Source organism: Fistularia commersonii, chromosome 4 (assembly GCF_037954325.1).
Source record: "Fistularia commersonii isolate RoL2024-O1a breed Wild chromosome 4, RoL_Fcom_v1.0, whole genome shotgun sequence".
In the NCBI taxonomy this organism is placed as follows: domain Eukaryota; kingdom Metazoa; phylum Chordata; class Actinopteri; order Syngnathiformes; family Fistulariidae; genus Fistularia; species Fistularia commersonii.
The window spans coordinates 15,238,812-15,261,401 of NC_141287.1; the positions used below are offsets into that span (position 1 = coordinate 15,238,812).

At 41.9% G+C, this 22,590-nt stretch overlaps 3 protein-coding genes across 7 annotated transcripts in view; 2 read left to right on the top strand and 1 right to left on the bottom strand.

Annotated features, from left to right (window-relative positions):
• Positions 1–3,837, top strand: part of LOC147234879 (zinc finger protein 654-like) — a 16,954-nt gene extending 13,117 nt beyond the window's left edge. Inside the window, exon 12 of the mRNA XM_086145546.1 lies at positions 470–3,837. Within this exon, the coding sequence (XP_086001672.1) occupies positions 470–474 (5 nt within the window). The 3' untranslated portion in view covers positions 475–3,837. The remainder of the gene's footprint in view (positions 1–469) is intronic.
• Positions 2,215–14,910, bottom strand: LOC147234880 (uncharacterized). 3 transcript variants are annotated; one of them, XM_086145549.1, is made up of 11 exons: positions 14,737–14,910; positions 12,842–13,081; positions 12,521–12,629; positions 10,676–10,828; positions 10,090–10,281; positions 8,129–8,202; positions 7,304–7,501; positions 7,051–7,188; positions 5,872–5,961; positions 5,588–5,731; positions 2,215–4,112 (listed from the first exon to the last, which is right to left on the bottom strand). In XM_086145549.1, the coding sequence occupies exons 2-11, from the start codon at positions 13,079–13,081 to the stop codon at positions 3,984–3,986; spliced, it is 1,467 nt and encodes a 488-aa protein (XP_086001675.1). In that variant the 5' UTR covers positions 14,737–14,910; the 3' UTR covers positions 2,215–3,983. The 3 variants fall into 3 exon arrangements, with proteins under 3 accessions (XP_086001675.1, XP_086001674.1, XP_086001676.1); XM_086145548.1 differs by having other exon boundaries at positions 14,796–14,888; XM_086145550.1 differs by lacking the exon at positions 14,737–14,910 and having other exon boundaries at positions 10,676–10,907; positions 12,842–12,871.
• Positions 14,911–15,385: 475 nt separating this feature from the next.
• c4h3orf38 (chromosome 4 C3orf38 homolog) lies at positions 15,386–18,987 on the top strand. 3 transcript variants are annotated; one of them, XM_086144633.1, is made up of 4 exons: positions 15,386–15,571; positions 15,813–15,988; positions 17,158–17,417; positions 18,026–18,987. In XM_086144633.1, exons 1-4 carry the CDS (start codon positions 15,445–15,447, stop codon positions 18,387–18,389), a joined length of 927 nt encoding a protein of 308 aa, XP_086000759.1. In that variant the 5' UTR covers positions 15,386–15,444; the 3' UTR covers positions 18,390–18,987. The 3 variants fall into 3 exon arrangements, with proteins under 3 accessions (XP_086000759.1, XP_086000761.1, XP_086000760.1); XM_086144635.1 differs by having other exon boundaries at positions 17,257–17,417; XM_086144634.1 differs by having other exon boundaries at positions 17,221–17,417; positions 18,026–18,986.
• The last annotated feature ends 3,603 nt before the right edge of the window (positions 18,988–22,590 follow it).

Consider the following 22,590-nt stretch of genomic DNA (forward strand, 5'->3'; position numbering starts at 1 on the left):
ACTGACAGTCAAAAGGACATGTAGGAGTTTTCTGGAGTGGTGTTGCGCTCCCGTTATCCCCATCGTTTACTTCAGTGGTAGACCGACATATCAAGCTAATGCATGTGATGCAAATGTGACACGATGGGGAAGAAAAGCCTCCCTCCTCCCATTGCGCACGGAGGTGGTAAGTTTTCGGTTTCTTACTTGATTCGGCTCATGTTTAACACTTTCTTTAGAAGAAATCATTTGAAAGGCTAACTTGCCAGTTAGCTCACTCGAACTTGCGTGCGGGTGGCTGCGCACACGTGGCGACTCGTGTGTCCAAAGAAAGACGAGATCCCAGACCTGCTGCTGTATTTCAATCAGCTGGTTGGATGACAGACTTTGATCGACATGCGATTTGCCAGCATTATCTTCACGATAAATACATGTAAATGATTAAGACCTGCCCGATAATCTCTTTCTCTTCGCTCTTTTCCATCATCAGGTTAGCTTGGAGGAGAGCGGCGCCGCCTCGGCTGCGGTGAGTCTCGTGCTCTGCTGCTGCCGCCGCCACCGAACTCACCTTCTCAAGACACTGGAACCCTCTCGCATCCTCAGACACACCACTTATTTACGTATCCTCCGCGCACGAGGAAACAGAACGGTATAAGCTCAGTTGAATGGGTCTGCCTTTTTCTCATGAAGTTTGAAACTGAATTCGACGGCCAACAACAGTCTTGAATGCATGCATGTGCACCGGCCATCCGATTCATCCCCTCTCCAAATTGTGACCGGTAGCTTTTACGCGGTTTCGGCGTGTTATTGATTGGTATGAGTTTCCAGGGACAAGCCGGTCCTGCTATCAGCACAGACACTTTCTCAGAAGGATCTCACTTTCTGATCACAGCGGTCCGTAGACGTGTTGTGACTTAGAAAGCATGCGGCCAAGCAAATGCATCTGTCAATTGCTTTTTAAACACAAATGGATTTTTCTCAAGTCATGAATTTACAAGACAGCCACTAGAGGTCAGTCGTGCGTCAGATGACTGAAACCTTTCCAGCCAGCTCCTTCTTCACATCTCCCGGGGTCCCTTCTGATTGCCAACTAATGAAAAGCTGCTAAATGATTCATCAGGTTTAATTTCTAAATCATGAAATTACTGGGCAAAGTGCCGCCCCAGTATAACCAGTGCAGATCAGTCTTCGGGTCATCCTTCAGTGTCGCTTGGGGTGCACTGTTACCCCTTTTGTACCACTGGGTAAATAATCGTGCTTTAATCCAATTGAAATGTTTCCCTTTTAACTTCACTTTAACGTCACAAATGGAAAAAACAAACATGTTTTCTCTCAAACGTGTTACTGTCACTGGAGACAGAGATCTCAAATGGCAGGCTCTCATCTCGTTTTAACAGTCTTTGTCCTCGAAGGATTTAATAGAAATACAGGTTGAGCTTGTATTTACAACTATATGAATTATTGTTAAAAAAAAAAAAAAAAATCAAGAGATGGAAGCTAAGTGTTAGCTTAGCATTTAATGAAAGTGGTCTTCCAAACGGTTCCTGCACCACTTAAAGCTTTGGTTTTTGTCTTTAGATAAGGCTCATTAGACATGACAGTGATAGCAGGTAAGTTCTTCCACATATTGACACCTTAACAGTTTTCTTGTACTTTCCACTTTCCAACGAATCACTAGAACAACTCAGCGCGCACACACACACACACACACACACACGTTCGCGATGAGCTTCCGGCAGTTTCCTTTGCTGGACTGTCGGGGTCGAGACTCCTGTAGTTGCGGCGCGAGTCGCTCACTCGATAAAGCGTATGACCAAAACGTTTGACGCCCTGTAAACCTTCGTCCATCCTGCCACACACGCGCCCTCACCGTTCACTCTTCCACTCGTGCCAATCAGTGTTAGGATGTAGGAGAAGGTGAACGTTTTAAAAGAAAAGAAAAAAAAAAAGGTACCATTTTGGTTTCCATGGAACTCATCTGTTGTATATTTCATACTGTTCATTTGTGTATAAACATGAGGTGGTTAATATGTTTTAATATTTTTGATGTGATTTTGAGAGCGTGCCCTTAACTATGCTTATTTATATGTACAAATGTGAATAGACTGGATTTGTAATGATTCCTCATCTATTTTTCTTACTTAAAAAGTGAGTAAAAGTTGTTTGATTAAAGAAATGATGAATCTTAGATTTGCTGTTTTGCATCTTTCTATAAAAAAAAAAAAGACCAAAAGTGACAGAGGCAATATCATTTATTTTAGTTCAGCGTTGCATATTTACCATCAATGTGTATATATATATATATAAGAAGAAGAAGATATACATATATATATATATTGCATATTGCTTTGCCGGTAACCCCAGGGAGAGAATGTTTAGCATTGCTTCAGTCAACATTTTTTGCATCACATTTTCCTGATAGGCATCTTTAATAGCACAGAGAAAGTTGAAACGCGTACAAAACTCGATTTACGGGAAATCCATGAATATATCCTGAACGGTGTGCATCTGCATCAATTGACTCGAGTATGTTTACTCCAAGGATGCAGTGGTACGTGATTGAAAAAGGCTGTTCTGAGAGACAAGACAACGTTACGGATGAAGGTTCAAAATCTCTTAGCTTCTAGAATAATAGCAGCCAAGCATTCGATACATGCACTCCAGTCCCAACATGCTTAATTATTCTTTTGCTTTGGTGCTCCTCAAAGATTTACAAGGCCAAAGTCCTAGCCCTGTCAAGTTTGAACCCTCGTGATACGACGGGGATCAACGGAAGAGTTTGAAACTTCACACGTCAAGCGAGAAGTCGATTCAAAATAAAGAACTGAGCATCACTTCAGCCTTGTAAAGACAGAGTATCGAGCATATGGATTTGCTGAAGGGAAAAAAAGAAAAAGTAGAAATGTATCTCTACAACATGCAAAGTGTCAGTGCATCAAATATCAGAGGAACATTGAAAAATATCTCAATAGTTGACAGTATTGCTAGATCCTAAAATATTTCTTTGCAAAAACAGCATAAGCACTTTTTTTTTCTACGTTTCAGTGGAAGACCTGGATTAAAAGGGGGGGGGGGTGACACCCACAAACTTTCATATTAAGAAAGGAAGACAAAATACCAAAATATGTTTTGGGATATAAAGTGACATGTAAACGTCTTAAGTGTTCTGCCTGTCTGTCTGTGCAGCATCTGTCCACACATGGACAGCGTAAGAAGATGTTTTCCCGTTTCAACTGAAAGGCCAGACACGCAAAGCATCAGGGGACGCAGCACGCTGCTCAGTCCGTCGGTAAAAAACTGCTATCAGATGGAGGGGTTTTTCAACACCAATCGTTGAAATTGATCAGGAAAAAAAAAAAAAAAGAAAGATTCTTTAGCTTTGAAAATCCGACCACACACCTGGAGGGCTGTTTAAAAGAACATGCAGAGTTTTATTTAAATGCAAGTGCTTGGCATCCCGTACCTGTGTGTCCCAGCTATGCTCCCTTTGTGTGCTTTGACAAATGAACCCTTCAGCCCCCTCACGCAGCAACCACTTGACATGCATTGGGGTCCTATTGGATATCCTGCTGCAGTGAAACTGTCCGTGCGCAACCTATAAATTGAGTTTGCAAAACTAGGCACCAAAAATATGCAAACAATTTCTTTAGACCTAAATAACATTAATTACAAAATATTAAAGTTGTAAATATTTGTTGTGCACGTGTCTGCATCACTTAGCTTTAAGCTGTATCAATATTACTTTCAGCGCATAAAAACTGAATGTCAACAAATATGGAATGCAGTCCAAATCTAGGGCAGCTACCATGAGCTTACAACTGCAGTCCAGTATCGCCGTAATGTGCTTACTCTTCTCCCAATATACTTTTATGATTTATAGTTTTGCATGTAGAAAGACCGTGGATTCTGGAAGCACATCATCTCCAACCCGAAACGAAAGTACAGTAAATGCAGCACAGTAGAACGTGACGGGATGAAAAGAAATGTTGCATAACTCCGCTTTCTCAGCGGGTGCTGTTACTGCTCCAGTCGTATGGAAGGAAGCTCACTTTGGTCTTCCCGCCAGAGAGGACGCCCTGCAAGCTGGTCTTCTTGGGCGAGTCACCCATGTGCTCGTGGACCCATTCCAGGAGCTATGAGGACAAAGAGAAAAGAGAAGGTACACGATATGGCCTAAAGTATTTTCCCTCAATCATCCAAATAATCAGAATCGGATGTTCTAATCACTTCCATCGCCACAGGTATATAAAAGCAAGCACCTTGGCATGCAGACGAACATTTGTGAAAGAGTGTGTCGCTCTCGGGAGCTCAGTGAATCCCAGCGTAGAACTGATAAAATGCCACCTGTGCAACAAATCCAGTCGTGAAATTTCCTCGCTCCTAAATATTAACTGTCAGCAGTATTCTAAGACAGTGGCGCATAGTGCGAAGAGGTCGGCAACCTTTTGCAGTCAATCCCTATGGACTTCCAAACTTCATGTGGTCTTCAGATTAGCTCAAGAACAGTTTGCAGAGAGCTTCTTAGAATGGGGTTCCATGGCGGAGCAGCTGCATCCAAGCCACACATCACCAAGTGCAATGCTAAGCGTTGGATGCAGTGGTGTAAAGCACACTGCCACTGGACTCTAAAGCAGTGGAGATGCGTTCTCCAGAGTGATGAATCGTGCTTCTCCATCTGGCAATCTGATGGACGAGTCTGGGTTTGGCGGTTGCCTGGTGAACGCAGCTTGTCTGATTGCATTGTGCCAAGTGTGGTGGAAGGAATTTTGGTGTAGGGTTGTTTTTCAGGAGCTGGGCTTGGCCCCTTAGTTCCAATGAAAGGAACTCTGAAAGCTTCAGCATACCAAGACATTTTGGATACTTCTATGCTCCCAACTTTGTGGGAACAGTTTGGATCTGGCCCCTTCCTTTTCCAACATGACTGTGCACCAGTGCACAAAGCAAGGTCCATTAAGACATGGATGAAGGAGTCTGGAGTGGATGAACTTGACTGGTCTGCACAGAGTCCTGACCTCAACCGAAAGAACACCTTTGGGATGAATTAGAGCGGAGACTGAGAGCCAGGCCTTCTCGTCCAACATCAGTGTGTGACCTCACAAATACACTTTTGGAAGAATGGTCAAATAATTCCCATAAACACACACTTGAACCTCGTGGACAGTCTTCCGAGAAGAATTGAAGCTGTTCTAGCTGCCCTATGGATTGAACCTCATGGATTAGGAATGTGATGTCACTCAAGTTCATATGCGACTCAAGGCAGGTGAGGGAATACTTTTAGCCATTTAGTGAATGTTGAAGGTAAGTTCAACTCATTAGTTTCTGTGATGGCACTGTGACAGACACACAACCTGTTGGTATCCTGATGCCGCCTCTTCTGTCTTAATAAAAAGAAGTCATTTCAGAAAAAATGCATTGAAATAAAAACTAGTCATCCTGCATTAGATCCCAGCGAATGAACAGAAGAAATAAATTGGTCATCACTTTTTTTGAATTCTTTGTTACTTTGTGAACATGCAAGTGGAACAACTCGCCCAACGGATGTAAGGTAAACACAGTAAATGTGGAATATTATTAGATAAAATATTATGCGGCAGGGATTGAAAAGTACCTTTTCATCTGTTCCTCCAAAATCAGCTTTGTACCACTTGAATATCTGGCTGAGCCTCACTTCCTTCTTCCCTGAATCCACCACGCAGGCATCGTCGTTTTCCAGGAAGGCCTCGGCCGCCATGCGGAGCTGGCTGTCAATGTCCTGGCGGGAAGGAGGAGCAGACGCTTCGATGTTACAACGCATAACGTACTGCTAAAGGATTCGTTTCGGACAATACGCAAGCCGTTTCCCACCAGAATTATCTGAGCGGTCAAGTAACAAGTAAGTAGGAATCCTCCTACCTGTGGCGTGTATGTTTTGATAGGTGGGCAGCCTTTTGCACCGCAGTTCAAGGCAAAGTGAATGAGCGGTTCTGCGTCAGGGAGAGCCATCTAGTGGACAACATTGGAAGTGGGAATGAATTGAATTCTAGGACTTTTATTGTCATTACACAGAGTGCAAAGAAATTTAGAGATAGCAGCTCTAACGGTGTCAGTGGAATCAATAACAGAAAAAAATAACCTTAAAAAGCAGGTAGGACACAACACAATTCAACAATAGCAGCATCTCAAAGTTAGAAATATAATACACAAGTGTCATGTGTATGTGATACACTGTGATACACTGTTTTTTCTATTTTTTTCCTTGTTAGTCTCAGCCCATTCACATCCTGTTTATTTTTATTTATTTTTTGTCATTTCTATTGCTACTCAGTTTACTTTCCTATCTTTGTTGTTTGGTTGTCTATTTTCACCCTTGCTGTTTTTTTGTTTTGTTTTGTTTCCCCCCCCCATTCTGTTGTCCATTCTTATCCTTGATGCTGTTGTTCTCTGTTGTCTATTTATTTGTGGATGTGTTTTGCAATCTTCTAACTGCCTCTCTATTTATATTCATATTCATTGATACTATAACTGTTACCCTGCTGTGATAAAAGAATTTCCTAGATGGGGATCTATAAAGTTTATCTTATAAGAGGGGAAAAAAATATAAGACCAAAAATACAGAAAACATGAATAAAATCTGTATTTTAAAATCTATATATAATAAAATCTATATTTATATAATAGATAATAATGTATATAAATCTATAGATAATAACCTATGTAAATAAAATCTATATTTTATTTGTCAATTTATTGATACATTTATTTATTTCTCAATAAATGGAGAAATATGTAAAAGTGAAAAGTGGAAATAAAGGATTTATTGCTCTGTACTCTATGTGAGGTTCAAGTGTTAAGGATTGTCCCAAATTTAGTGCGATGACCGCTCTGGCCTACAAACTGTTTTTCAATCTGTTTGTTTTTGCCTTGACTGTCCTAAACTGCCTTTGTGATGGCAACAGTTGGAGTAGGTGGTGGCCGGGGTGGGATGGATCTCTGAGGATGCTGTGGGCTCTCCTGAGGCAGCAAATCTTTTAGAATTGATATTGAAGCTGCTCTTTTAAGGATACTCTCATCAGCGAGCTTAAATCTGAGTACTTGGAGTCGTGGGTCTGTTTTGGAGAAGGGTCTCCGGAGCTGTGCGACTCCTTTCCTGTTCCCTCTCAGCACACCGTTCTCGATGTCCTGTAAGGTAAACACCTCTCCTCCGATCAGGTAGCTCACATAGTTGAAGAACTGCGAGCAGAGAGAGAGAGAGAGAGAGAGAGAGAGAGAAAGTGCTCACATCTTCAGACACAGATGGATGAGGATACAAAAACCCTTGACTGTTTTGTTAAGATGCAGCTCCTACTCTGTATCTTTGCCACATGTTGGTTGGGGCACCCAAACGTAGATAACCGTGGATGACCAGCGCGTTGTAGATGTTGATGAAGAAGGCGAGCTTCTCCTCGCGGGTCAGTGACAGCAACTCCACCCTCTGCAGCTGGATGGCCAGCTCGCAGTAGCGTTCAAACACGGGGTCGGAGGACATGCCCTTGTAGTCCACAGACTGGGGGAAGGAGCACGGCACAAACGGGCATCTCTTAAAAGCTGCGAAACAGCTCTGAAGGGCTTCGGTAAAATCTGGCACCGCAACATGAGCACGAGATCCCTTAAGTCAGTCTTCTGCCAGATTTAACAATGAACCTTTTCATATGGACTCAACGAGTGTTGCTTAAAAACTGAACATGGAACAAAAAAAGCTTAATACTATACTATATAACTTAATATTGCACACATGCAAAATTCTATTTTCTGCCTTATTAGCGTAAGGTCGCTATGACAGTAGTCATAGCGAATAGAGGAGAGGGCGTTTATGAGTCCTGTCGCAATTTTCGTGCCAAACCACCAGCAGAGGATTCCGGGTTTTCTAGTATTAGCGGTACATGTGCTGTAGGCTAACTCTAATAGTCACTTGGTATGGCTTCACTGGACAAATATAATTATACTGTAGGCCAAATTTGGCCCAGGAGCCAGAGTTTGTCACCTATGCCTTAAGTTCTGGGACCAGTGAGATGTTAGATGATGGATCTAACATCTCGCGGGTGAAAATTAAAAGTCTGCAAAAATGAAATATGGCTTCACCCCATGGCGTGGAACCTGTTTGTGCCTTCGCAGGTGGAAAACAAACATTTACCTTGCCGTCAGCAGAGAGGTGCTCAGAGAACAGTTTCAGGATCATCTCCCGTAAAAGCAGGGAGAGCTCAGCGGCTGAGGATGGAGAGAGAAAACATTTGGTATGCGTATTGAAGCAAACATAACTAAGGTGAACTCTCAAGTGTGTGGCCTTCGTTCTCGTCGAGAGGTTTAAAAATGCAACATATGTGGATTGTAAAAGATTAGAAGACGCGGGTGTTCAAGCACAATGCACTGGATAAAGGAAAAAACACGCACATCCGCTGCTCAGTTAGGGGTGGGTGCTGGATTAAAAAAAGTCAACTGAGTAGAGGTTTGAAAAAAATCTGCACACCAAAAATAAAGAATTTATTTTACATATAGTACAAAAAAAACTATTCTCGCATGCCGTTTTAAGCAAACATAGGCTCTTCCTCACATGCACATACTAAGATACGTGCTAACAAACATGTTATTGTTAAGCTGTTCTGGATATACACGCTGGGCACACTAACCCCACAACGGTTAAATCAGGAATTTGATATTAAACCTTGTCTATAGGTATTTCCATTTTTTCTCCATCTGTCTAATTCTTCCTCCTTTGTATATACTCTATTTTATATTGTATGCTGAAACCCTTCGATTGAGAACGTTTTGTCCATATCTATACGTAAGGGAAAAAGTATCAATTTCTCAGGGCTGATCTTGAAAAACGGTGAAGATAATGTTAAAATGTTAATATGACAAGATATATCAAACAAGAGGCGCAAAAAAAAAGATCATTCCTTTTAAAAATGGCACCACAGTAACATGTTTGCTAACACATATTTCTATATTTCTGGTAAGCATCTGAGTAAGAGCCTATGTTTGCGAGGATAGGTTTTCTGTACTGTATGTAAAATAAAGTATCTTTATTTTTGGAGCACTTTTGGTGTGCAGATTTTTTTCAAACCTCAATTCAAGCACAATGCAAAACCAACAATTGAGCGACAACATGCACATCAGAAAACCTTGATGCAGGATAGAAGACCTGTGAGAAAAGAGAGCAATAGAATTCAAGATGGTAAAGCACAGAGAAGTAAAACACTTCATATACGTGGAGCACAGACAGGCGAGAGTTAGTTTGGTCTCTGCAGGGACGCAACGTCCTGTTAGAAATACAAACCGCCACCACAGAAGAAGCACCCCGCGGAGACCCGAACGCCGGCCGACAAAAACCGCAGAGGCCTTGCAGGAAAAGACAGGTTTTAATGGCTGTCTTTGAGTACAGACGGTCATTGTTTTTTTTTAAATTGAAAAAAAAAATTCGTCAAAATGAAAATGGAAAAGTATGGGACGTTTGGTATTTTCATGCTGCATTGGTCAGAATCAGTCACGACACATGAGCTTTTCTGAACCGCCTGTCTGGAGCTGCAGTGTTTGCACAGTTGTTGGGCTAGTCAACAACCAACGTAAACAGACCGAGACAATGGCATGCAGAGGAAAGTTTAGCAGGTCAAACTGTACATTCATAGAGGCAGCTGCTCAGGCAGTGGATACTCTTACCTAATGAAATCGGTGCACACTATTTTTTTTTTTTCTTCTTGAGTGCTAAATCTCACAAACCAAAGGGAAACACATTTGTCCTCGTCCAGCTCTACATTGAACTCCAATGGCATTATAAACGTGAACAATGCTGATTTGCATTGAGGGTATTATGTAGTTTGGGTGGACGTTAGCGTGAAATTTCCCGATCCTTATCCCTGTGTGAATGTACACTGAGTCGCTGTTTTAATTTGTCCAGGAAAGGCTTTTAAACAGGATAAGCTCACCATTAAAACCCAATTCTCACTCCACAAAACGCACAGAGGAAAAAAAACAGATGCGGTTACATCAAGAAAGCGAAAACACCCAAAGATAGAAAAAAAAAAGCAAAGACAAGGACGTGGGTTAATAAGACGTTGGCCGACAGTCAGACGTTTGTTCGCACCCAGCCTGACCTACCCTGGATCGGCTTGCAGGCTGCGGTCACTCCTGCGTTGAGGGCCGAGTGAGGATCATCCCCCAGCAGCCTGTACAGGGTATTCTCATCTTTTCCTTCTGCAAAATCCCGATCCTGCCGCCCGCAGCCATGTACACCAACTATATACTTCTTCTGCAACAGTCCCTGGCTGACTTTATAAGCCTGCACCCTGGCTAGCAGACACAGGCCCATGGTCAAGTGTTGACAGATCAGATTTTATTTTCCTTCACGCATGTTTTCAGGCACTTTGAGGTGGCACAATGTTTCAAAACATGGTCATCATTTGAGAAAATCAATCTCTCAAGTTTTGAAGACAGGTGATCAGCATCAGGTGTCTTAAGAAGGTGGAGCCACAAGGGAAGCATCACAGTGCCTCGGCTTCTCGATGTTTTTGACCCTTTCCCTTTGAAATTATGTTTGGGTGGCTTAGAAACTAGTGACGCAGAAATAACTTTTACATTCATACCTCTTCAATGAACCTTCAATTCTCTAAGCGTCTTTTAGAAATGTTTCTTTAGCGGTTCCTTCAGGTTTCTCTTTGGCAACTGTCTTTGTGTGGGTGCCTACCCATGCCTTTCTCTCTCTGCAGCCAGTCGAGCAGTTGATTGCCTGAGAAGCTCTTCTTGTATACGCTCAGTCCCCGTCTATGACTGCCAATCACATTTCCATGCTTGAGGTCCTCGACCAGATCCGTCAACTCATCTCTCTCACACTTAAACTCTGTGAGGCGGGGGTATGCCGAGCCGTGAATATGCAAACACATAGAAATACAGACACGCTCACAACATGTACAAGGAACCTGCATGAAAACGAGTTAGGGAAAAATGAAAAAAAAAGAAGTCAGAAGACAGGATCACGGCCAAAATGTCATAAGTTCATCATTTGTGTTCAAGTTTTAAAACGGTGTCGTGGAAAAATGTTTCTAATGTGTCAAGGTCCATGACCGTCAGATAAATTCTTTCACATACAGCTACACAAATGTCACGCTGAAAAACAGGATTTGCAGAGGTGGTGGATGGAATAGTGTGAAAGTCAATTAAAGAGCTGCAAAAAGAGAGAAGAAAATTAAGACACCCACATCAGCGTTGTTGGGGTTCAGCTATCTAAAGCTAACAAACCACAGATTGGAATAAGGGTTATAAAACACCATGTGCTCAACACTACCGCTGGATTTGATTAGCACCGACACTGGCTTGAAGTAAACATCGTTTGTTGAAAGGACAAAATTGGGCTCAAGTGGAATTGCAAGTAATACAACGGCACTTTGACACAGGAGCGATCCCCCAGCGGGGTAGCCCTCACCTGCTGACTGCAAATATATGGAGACTCACAGAAATGACACTGCTGCTATTTAACATTCCTGATAACTTTGATATTAAGCCGACCATTAGACCATACTGGCGGATGACATGTTACCACAAATCAAAAATGAAAAAGGTCATCAGATACTTAGGATTGTAATAACATAATTCTTATTCTGAATGTTTCACTTGCATGGAACAGCACACAGATGTCATTCCAACACCATGGCGATTAAAAGTCAAGTCAACTGGCACAAGATGTGCATTTAACTAGAGACAGACATGGGCGCTGACATCAAATAGAAGATAAATATTAGTTTTTATTGTGGTTAGCTTCGAAATAAATAAATAAATAAATAAATAACTCTGGTTGGCAGGATGATTCTCTCTCTGAGGAAAGGAAAACACACATTTGGTTTTGTGAGTCCGCCAGATTTAATTTTCCACATTTGCCGACGCCATTTAATTACCTCTTAATGATCTTGGCTCATCTTCTAAGCGAATCCTGATTCTTATTTAATTCTGATTTCAACTTTGACAAGACAATTCCTTTAACAGAGATACCAGATGTAAATGGTTCACATAGAACAGTAGCTGAACATTTTCAATAATAGTAAACATCAACTGCTAATTTTAAGGAATAATTAAGATTTTGGATAAGGATTTTGGTTTCTGTAACAGCTTCATGAGTCATTTCTGAGCGTGCTAAGGGTGCTGAGCATGTGTGACTTGTGCAACTATCAGGAAGAAAAAAAGACAAGTGTTGAGCAAACAGTAAGATGAGGAAAAGGGGGCTGTGGTTGCAGCTTGCTGGGGAGATGTCATAGCAGATGAATAACTGGATATCGGAAATTTTGAAAAAGCGTCCACAATGTGTTTCAACAAACGGTGACATTTGCTGCCGATGAAAACGGCATTAGTCCCTGGAATCCGCTGCTACGACAGAGCACACTCACGCCATACAGGACCTGGCTGACATTTGTCTATTTGGAATAATCGCATGTCTAGACCGTTACATTTTTATGGAAAGCCAAGCTGTGTGCACTCAAGTGTGGCAAACCAACTGAGAAACTGTGTACATTCTTACGTGTCGCGGCAAAAATTTCCTCACCTCCATCAGCTGTTTCCTCAGACTGGTTACCTTCTGGTAAGGGCGGAGCGTCCGCTGGAAGAGGCTCTTCCTTGACCAAATTCACAAGCCTTCCAAGCTCCTCGGGGTCCTGGGAAGTATTAACAATCAATTAATGCATTGATAAAACTGCATAACGACCAAGGGAATTGTCTGCCATGCATTTTTCCTCATATTTTTTCCACACTTTTAATATAAAAAGCGACACTATGCAATGATAGGAGGTGGTAATTGCCCCATGTGTGTAAATACACAAGTTCCCCAGTGTAAACAAGAAATCTGTAAGTGTGAGTTCCTCCTTACTAATTTCTGCAGGTCATCATTGCCGCCGACGTGAACATTGTTAAAGAAGATCTGTGGGACTGTACTCCGTCCTGTGAGCTGCTTCACCCAGGCCCTGAGCTCTGGATGCCTCCCCACATCCACATCACACACTGGAATTCCCAAACGCTTCAGGGTGGCCTTGGCTTGCACGCAGTGCGGACAGCCCTGGATGGAGTAGACTGTAACCCGGCCCAGAGCACTACTCTCAAACTCCCCCATCTGCGACAATAAAAGCACGACAAGCACACAAAGACCCTTTAGTTTTGTAAAACGGAAGACTTGGGCTGTGGTTAATGTTCTTTTCCTGCAACACATTGCCTCATATGCATACAATTGCAGTCATCCTAGCTGTTCTGTTCATGCAGTGGGAATTATGCTGAAGACATTTTGACCAATATGCTCAGTGCATTCATCTTTTGGCTGGAAAGAAACATTGGCTACAAAAGGGTGTGGTTTCACATGCCAATATTCTCAAGATAAGTTAAACAATGACGTGCATAGTGCATGTTCTTAACACATTTCTTCATCTGTTAGGTTGCGAAAATGTGCATCAGGGACATATTATCTATAACAAAGTAAGGTTGAGATTTGACTTTTTCCACAACTTGGCTTGGTGATACTGGGAAGAAAAATGATCACGGCACTCTATAAACATTTGTTTACTTAGTTATGTGTCACATCAATCGTTGAGTTGATGGGCTGCACTTCCAGGGTTATGAATTTCAGGTAATTTAAGAACTATCTTACTGATTTTTAATAATTTCTTGTTAATTTCCTTTTCAATCACCCATGTCTGCATTTCAGACAGGCAAAAAAAAAAAAATCAAAGTAATAATTAGATTCAGACGCCTCACTAGACATAGGACATGCTGATATTTATCTTGTTTCACTCTAAATGTTGGCCAACAGACTATTGGTTTTCTCTTTGAACACACACACACACACACACACACACACACACACACACACACACACAAAGAGTCTTTTGTGTACCCAATGACGGAGACAGTTCCTCAAATATTTTGAAACTATAAAGCATAATGAAAGAGTTGAGTCGCCGCCTTGAACTTTGTGAAATTTCCACAGAATATAATGGCGGTTCGGAGTGAATTACGCTCATATTCTCTCGCAGCAATAAAAGTCTCTGGGCCACTCAGAGAGTCTGTCCTCCAGAGAGGTCACTGCGAGGGAAGTGGTTGACAAGAAAAATGTTTGGCCTTTTCTCCCAGCTCGCTTGCTGTTTATTTTGAAAGTGTTCTTTGATTATGTGGTAACCCGTGTCATAAAAACAAGACTGCCAGGGTTGATTCCCAATTCATCAAGATAATAAAAGAGTCAATCCATTACAGGAAGTGCGGACTTCTAATGCTGAATTATTATTACTTTCTGTTTTAACCTGACCCCTAATCAGTGTCAATCACTTCCTAGCCAGGTAAACCAAGGAAATAGGCTTCAAAAAGGCACACATTCGTGGCTGAGGACAGAACTCAAATGGAAAAACGCCCCTATAGTCGAGTTTTGCGCTTCATTTTTTTTTTCTTTTTTTTCAAAACAATAACAAAAGTGTCCTATCTTACAATGGGGCGTTGCTGGAGCTAGCATGCAAAAATTAGAGGGGGATTTGAAAAAAAAATATCGAAAAGTTAAAAGATATATCAGAACGACAATGTAACAATCACTGCTTGGTTAAATTAATTCGATTTTAACACATATTAACTTTAACCCGCTCCAAAAAAAAAAGCTATATAAAAAAAAAACACAATTCCCCATGGGGCTAATGTTTTTGACATCGCAGCGTTGATAAAGCGGTGCCCATTTAAGCCCATTAAAACAGCCTTGCCTCCATTTGTCATAAGCAAACACGTTAACGTTACCTCTCCGTGCTGGCTCCTTTACTCGACTCGGAATAAGCGTGCTATGTTCAAAACCTCACCATTTCAATTTAAATACATGGTATTACGAGGTGGTAAACACAGGGGGGGAGAATGTCGCAGGTAAACGCCAGACCAGAGCGCACCGGATTCATCCATACACTGAGGGACCGCAGTTGCTAGCTAGCTCATAATTTGATGCGTTCAAGTACTCCCCGTAAATTACATACTTTTGTAATCCTCAAACGTCCTACATTGTTATTCGTTTACAATATCAAACGAGCCGGAAAAGCACAACAGATGAAAAAAAACACACCAATCATCTTATTGAAACTTCAAATGAATGGCCATGGCGATCCTTCAGAATAACTGAGAATGAAAAATATTTTTTTTAAAAATAGCAATGGATTACATTTCATGCTGGTGACCGACGTTCTCTCGACTCTTTCTGACGTTCTCAGAATTATTTATCTATTAAATAAAAAAATAATAATTTTACATCACACGAGATTAGTAATTTGGCGTGAAAAGACGGAACGCAAAGGGAATTTCCTCTGAATAATTCCTATGTCAATAGATGGGGCGGTGTCATAGCAACTGTGCTTTCCTCTCGGAATCATTTGGAACAACTTGTTTCTGTACGGTCGTATTTTCGAGTCGGACACGAATGGCCGGCCGTCGTAGCTTTGAGCGAATTTCGACGTGCCAAAGATGCCGGGGTTGTCAGAAACAGAGCGCGTTGGCTGCGGGGACATCCTCAAATTGTTACCAAAGGCAGATGTACTTTCACTCAGTGACACGGTTACGAATAAGATGATTGTCGTCGAGAACAGCACAGGTAACGTCACTGTTGTTAGCAAACATAGCACACGCCCTGGCTAAGCTAGCAATTTTTGTCCTGATAGAAAACATTCAACTTGTAAACTGTTGTTTACGCTGTGATTAATGAACTTGTTTTTTTGTTTATTCATATATAAGCAAACAGAGAACGAGGTAAATCGTCGCGTCTTCTGTCTAAAGATTATTGTGCTGAATGATGACTTGTCTTTGCCTTTTCTTTCCGACGTGGATGTAAACAGAGGCTGCAAAAACCATCCTATCCTTTACCAACAATGCAGAGGAGTTCCTGAGGAGGAAGAAGGTTCATCGAGACTTTATATTCAAATATCTGGCTAAGGAGGGCGTTGTGATGCCTCCAAACAGCGAGAAACACCTGCTGGTGAAAAGGACGCTGGAGCTCTGGACATCTGGACAGGTAATCTGACAGGTTGGTCCTGATGGTCTGGTTAGGGCTGTACATGGCAGCCACTGCCATCAGCGTGTGTATGCGTTTGCATGCATGCATGCGTGCGTGTGTGCACGCTATGTAGTGCAGCGGTCACCAACCTTTTTGTATCAGGGACCAGGTTGATACATGCAAATGTTTCCGTGGACCGGTTAGAGGAGCAGCGGTTCAAATCATAAAAACCTTTGTCAGTTCACAGTATTTAATCTGAAAACGATTACACTTTATGTTAGGCTATTTGTGAGGCAATCCTTTGTACCAAGGAGGATTTTCTTTGCAGTCCGGGGATTGGGGACCACTGATCTAGTGCAAAGAAAACTGAGAGGAGATCGTGAAAACAATTATCAGAGCCATGTGAAGAATTCAAGTGGAAGAATGTTAAGTGATACTGAAATATATAGAAATAAAGAATTCTTGTCAAAATCTTCTTGTTGTGGCAACTGGATTTGAATTTCTCCGTTTGAATTTCTTCACTTGAAAACATTTCACCTTTCATCCGAGAGGCCTCTTCAGGTGAGACATCTTTCAGAAATTCAAATGGAGAAATTCAAATCCAATTGCACCGACAAGTAGAGTTTGACAAGAATTCACCATGACCTGGATGATTGAGAACCTCCACAGACATAGATATTAAAGAATAAACACCAAAGTAATTTAGCTGCATTCCCTCTCTTTGGATAATAGTTAATGTCTGGGACCAAGATACGATTGAAAATAATTAAAGCAAAAGTAAATATTTTAACAATAGCGCTATTTTTATCTCTCGAGTTAAAAGACATAATTTATCAAAAGACAGATGTAGAAATATTTTTTTTTCTCATATGTGTAGCAAAGAGAAAGTGTCTTTGTAATAAAACATATTTGTTCCTGTTCCTTCTTCGGTATATTTAGGGCATTTATTCATGAATTCAAGAAGACTTATAACAAGAGTTTGAGTCATTTCTTTTCGGTCAATTTTGATTTATATAGATATAAATCTGCACATTAATTATGATTTATATATACATTAGCTTCATTCACATTATTAAGCCCTATGTAGAGGCATGTTTTGTTGTATTGACTAATAAACACTGTGTGTGTGTGTGTGTGTGTGTGTGTGTGTGTGTGTGCCCCTGTGCGTGTGCACGCATGCACATTAGATCTCATCGCTTAAGGCTATAGTTCATAAAAACCACCAAAAAGATACTAATTTCCCTAAACAGAGACAGAACACAGAGACAGCATCTACTTCCATGCAGGCGGTGGACGTCGGCGGCTTCGACCCCATAGCATTTGGCCGGGGGTTCTGCAGCTGGTTCTTCCAGCTGTTGAACAGTCAGAATCCCTCACTGGGCCAGCAGCTGCAGGACTGGGGGCCACAGCACTTCCTACCAGATGCCAAGCTGTGTCTCCTCTCTAGGTAATTATTTGATTGATATTTAGACAGACAAAAATTATATTTAAGTATGTAATCATTTCTTTAAATGCAAAACAATGAAAAAAGTTCCGGATTAAGGAGTACTTTTGTTATCCTTTCAAACTGCAAGATCAGGAATCGTAATGGGTTTCTCATCTAGTTTCTATCTAAATGATCTTGAAACAGAAACCTGCAAATGAGATTAGCTGATAAACATTTTTTGGGGTTTCATCTGAAAGTTTATATTGTCCCTTGTCCCATCAGAATGAAGAAAATGGTGTAGTTTGCTTGTAGCATTTAGTTCTGAAGAGAAAGAATGGACAAAGAACGTTACACACAGCAGAGAATACAGAATACATACAAATGTTGTTCACGCATTAATTTTCCATACGAGTAAAGTGGTCAGTTAGGTATGGCAAAGAGATAAGTAAATATCCATTTACATTTTTAAACATGCATATTATCAACAGCAGGGACATGTGCGTGAGGAGCTTGGGGGGTGTATGCGTTCATAGAGTGATGGCTTGTGGGGAAAAGCTCTTCCTGTGTCTGGAAGTGCTGGAGTAGAATCTTGAATCAATGTTTTAATGTTATCATATTTGTGTTTTTAGAACTGACAGTGAGCAGAAAGAGGAGTTCCTGGGCGCTAACATGGTTAGCCTCCGCCTTCTGGCCTTAACCAGGGAAGAGCATCTTGTTTTCAGCCCCAACCTGGAATCTTGCGGCCTTAAGGTGCTCGTGTCGCCTCATGGCCTGGTCATGGTGGCCGTGGCGGGGACAATCCACAGAGTCACGACTTGGCTGGGCATCTTTGAGCAAGTGTTTGGCCTCGTCCGCTCCCCGCTGGAGAACAACAGCTGGAAGATCAAGGTGATCCACCTGAGGATTAGGGGGCAGGATGCTCTGGCTGGGAAGGAGATCTCGGCACCCGCCTTGAATTACAACTCTAGTGAACTACAGCTACTCTGCAGTTGATATACATAGGACTTTTTATTTACATTTTTTAATCCTTCTTGTTTTTCTTTTCTTACATGATAATTTCCTATCACATAGTCAAAGTCTGTGGGGGGTTATGTTTCTAAATATTTTTTTTCTGCTGCTTTCTCGCAAGAACATGGTCAAGCATCTGGTGCCTTCAGAACAATATTGATGTAAATGCAGATTGTCCTTGTCAATATGTAAGATTAATACAGAGATTATTTGCACATGCTCGTTTGTGCTGTTTTAATGTCATATAGGTCTCTACTGGCGCATAGGAGAAATATGGCATGTGTGTATATTTCACATTATGATGGTATTGCATGATCGGGGGAACAAGCTGATGCCACTGAGCTTTTAATGGGATAAATAAAACCCAGGGCAGTTGGTTTACAAGATCCAGAAATGGTATGGTGAAAAGAGATCCCCATAATGTTTTAAAGCTATAAAATGAAAATGCCAAGTCCATAAATGCCTTTTGGGGTTTTTTTGAATAACCTTCATTACATTTCTTCTCCCCCTCCCGATGTTTAGAAATATGTATTAATTGGCCCTTTATGAATATTGGCTGGTATTCACATAAGAAAAGAAAAATGCACATTAAAACACAATTTGGTTTATTTTTTGGTGGTTCTATTTCCTCCATCCAGCCATGAGTGTGATTTCTCAAATGTCTCCGTTTGAGATCTTGGCAAGAAATGATTGAGGATAGAGATTTTCTAAAGGTTTTTGGTCGTGGAATCTCCCTTTACTTATGCTGATACCTCAAATAGTGCATTCTTGAGAAAGGAAAGGGTTTTACTATGTCATCTTGACTTGAACCAGAGGACAGACTGCTGCTTTTCACAGATCGAATAGATCGAATGTGCTTTTGGTTTATATTTCAAAAAGCAAAGAATCTGCGCCCCGAAATGATTCACACAAGTGTTATGCAGTTAACCTGCCAGCAAACCCTCTCATCCAAACAAGAGCGACCGCCTCTGTTTAACCATTTCAAAAGGCCGTTTCGTGACTTTTTATTTATTTTATGACAGTCATTTTACGCCGATTTAGTTTTGTTACTAACCCCGCCATCCACCGATCAGCCGCTTGGAACCGCCGGGCCTCGAAGCGGACTCACAAATACGTCACCAATTGGCTCCTCGGAACGCTGGAAAGAAATACAGCGTCGTTCTTTTTTGCTTTCTGCGGTCTGGAAGCAAACTGCCAGACGTGACGCCCTGATAACATGTTTGCTTTGTTTGTTTGTTTTCCTCACGGTTGAATCAGCAGACGTAATGGTCTGTCGTCGTTTCGCAGGGCCTTGGGTTTGACCCCCTCCCCCCATCCTCCTCCGTCCTGCAGGACCGCCGCCATAAACAGCACGGCAGCCGGGGAAGAATCCAGCCCGTCGTCATTAAAGCAGACTTCCGTTTATAGCTAAAAGCTCCACAGCAGCTGCCGGGAGGGCGAGATTTACCCCAATGCCTGCGATCCCTTCGCCCGAGTTTTATTTTAATGCACAATAAAGCATTTCTCACTCCTCTGCTAAAAGGGTATATACCCCATTAAAGGGCCCGGCTAATGACTGATTAATGATCCGGGCCTATTTTTTTTCCCCCAAAACTCAACTGTGTTATCATCAGTACGCGTCCAGGCATCGTACATGTTAGTGTGACTGCGGCTTCGGCGGGAAATGTTCCATGTGGGAAATTATTCTTGGCAGACCCCTTCAAAGGCCCCTGGAATAGTTAATATCGCTGACTGTATGGGTCGGAGCCGCTCGGTCCTCCGTGCTTTACTGGGCCATAGTTGTGGCGAGGAGAAACCGCGGCAGCCATTGATCTCAGTCTGTTCACCTCTCAGAAAGAATAATAACAAGCTGCTTGCCTTCTGTCTTTATGGCACTTGGCCCCGGCGTTTTAATAAGCGGTTTGGCCACGGGTGCAGCGCTGACGCACAGGTTCAAAAATAAAGCATCTGGTGATGGTTTTAACTCTTGAGAGCTAACCCCCACCCCCCATAGGAAAGTGTGTTTTTCATAAATAAACACACTAAACTTAGTTTGGGTCTTCAGAATAGCTCAGAGGGTGGTAAACCGTCGCCCCCCTCCACTTTAATTATGAACCCTTTCTTCCCGTCTCCAGCTCCAGACCGACCGGGTGCAAGTTTTCCTCTTAAGACGCTTGACGCTAAAGCCGTTTGTCACCGTCTGCAAAGCCGTCGGCTTTCAGGACGGGTTAATGCCGAGGAGCATTTTTCTCGATGTGCATCACGGTTCCTCCTACAGCGGCTTCCAGGGTATTCAGGGGGTCCTTGAAGTGGGTCCAGGAATTTCTGAAAGAAAGAGCAGTAGTCTTATAATCATACGTTTGCTTTAATAGGGTTGATATAAATGGCGCTGCGGGGAAGGCTCGAGACGGACGAGCTATCCTTGGGTTTTGAGTGTTAATGTTCAGCCCGCAAAGATATTTGATCTGTGATTAATTGATCGAATGAACTTGAAGCTGCAAGCGAGAGGCGTTCAGTCATCCTCTGTGGGTGAATACACAGATGTCCGTGACGTGGAACTTGAAGTCCGTGGGGTAACTGTTCCCAAGTGGTGGCCTCACAGCGAGAAGGTCCCGCGGGTGGATCCCAACAGGGATCCTCAGAGTTCTCTGAAAAGCAGGCTGGAGGTTCATTGAAGACCCTCAATTGTGTGAATAAGTAAAAGCTGTATGCTGATATGAGGTTTGAATGAAGGAGTGAATGGTTGTATGTTGTCTACTTTTATCCTTGTTGGTCTCACTCCATTCGCATCCTGTTTATTTTTGTCATTTTTATTTTCAGTCTGTTTATGTTCTTGTCCTTTTTGTTTTCGTTTTGCTTGCCTATTCTCATTTTTGTTGTCTTTTTTTATCTCCATTCTGTTGTCTATTCTTATCCATGTATTGTCCACTTTGCTGTCTAATTATTTGTGGATGTCTTTTAATTGTCCCTTTTATTTATAATCATTCTTATATTTATTGATACTGCTATTGTTGTTCTGCGTGACAAAAGAATTTTCCCTCGGGGGATCAATGAAATAAATCTTATCTTATGTCTTTATACGTGTGAAATCAATGACAGCTGGGATGGGCTCCGACCCCCGCGACCCCGACCGCAGGATAATCAGGACAGATTATGAATGAACGGATTAATATGTATATAAGAGTGTGTTTATAGTTATAGTCGATGCTCTTCACTTATATGGGACGTTACACTCGATCGCTTTCACCGCTTCACACACCGATGGCAAATGAAAGAGTGAATGTTATGTGTGTCTGTACGCCACGTAAATGAGAGGGTGAATTGTTGTGTCTCTTTTTGTGGCCCTGTGGGCAAAACCCGCCTCTCGTGACCCCTAGCACAGGATGAGCGGTAAAGATAATAATTGGATGAATGAGCAAATGATTAACACCTCCCTTTTTTTTTTACAGCAATACTACATTTGAATTGAGCTCATGGCAGCAATGAGCCAGAAGAGGGCAGCCACGCTACATAGAAAACAAAGCACCACCTTTGATCCAGGGCCAAGAAAAAAAAAAATAAGTGGATGGAAAAATCCTTTCAAGACTCTTCTGTGAGGAAACTTGTCAGTTCCTGAGCGAGCTGGTGCTTTCCGCTGGCCACAGCCACCGGGCACGCTCTTCAAGTTTGATTTGTCCTTCATTACATTAATGGGATTTTAAAAGAGAGATATGTAAGAGTGTTGCTTTCACAGACTCGGGACTGGAGGTGATATTGAAGGGCCTGGAATTTATTGTCAGCCCGTGAAGGTGTCAGCGGCAGCTTTAACACCACCGACTGCATGCTTCGCTCCCCGGACAATAAAGAGCATAATTTATGAACGATAGAGGATCAATCAATAGGCAGGGCTGGTTCTCCGGCTGGGAAAAAAAAGACATGTTAGAGGAGAATTCAAAGTTTGTTCCTTATTTGAGCGGATATGCCCTCCAAACCACCGGGATCTTCACAAACCGCTCCATTCTGGAGTTATACAGCAACCGCTGCGTGAGGAGGAGGATCGAGATCGACAGTGTTTGTTAAAACATTGGTTCATAATTCGATAAACTGATATCGCAAATTCACTGAGATGAGCTTGATATAGTTTTATGTGATTAAACTAATGTATGAATTTTCAATGTTTTTTATTCAAACTAAAATGCATGTTTCTGTTAATTAAATTAAAAACATA

What these genes read in the sequence shown, in the direction of transcription:
- LOC147234880 (XM_086145548.1), bottom strand. An exon ending in ATGATGACCTGCAGAAATTA is followed by an intron (nt 12,630 to 12,841) that starts GTAAGGAGGAAC and finishes AATACTTCCCAG; the next exon opens with GACCCCGAGGAGCTTGGAAG. An exon ending in TGAGGAAACAGCTGATGGAG is followed by an intron (nt 10,829 to 12,520) that starts GTGAGGAAATTT and finishes CCCGCCTCACAG; the next exon opens with AGTTTAAGTGTGAGAGAGAT.
- c4h3orf38 (XM_086144633.1), top strand. Translation starts at nt 15,445, where the DNA reads ATGCCGGGGTTGTCAGAAACAGAGCGCGTTGGCTGCGGGGACATCCTC. An exon ending in TGTCGTCGAGAACAGCACAG is followed by an intron (nt 15,572 to 15,812) that starts GTAACGTCACTG and finishes GGATGTAAACAG; the next exon opens with AGGCTGCAAAAACCATCCTA. An exon ending in AGCTCTGGACATCTGGACAG is followed by an intron (nt 15,989 to 17,157) that starts GTAATCTGACAG and finishes CATGCACATTAG; the next exon opens with ATCTCATCGCTTAAGGCTAT.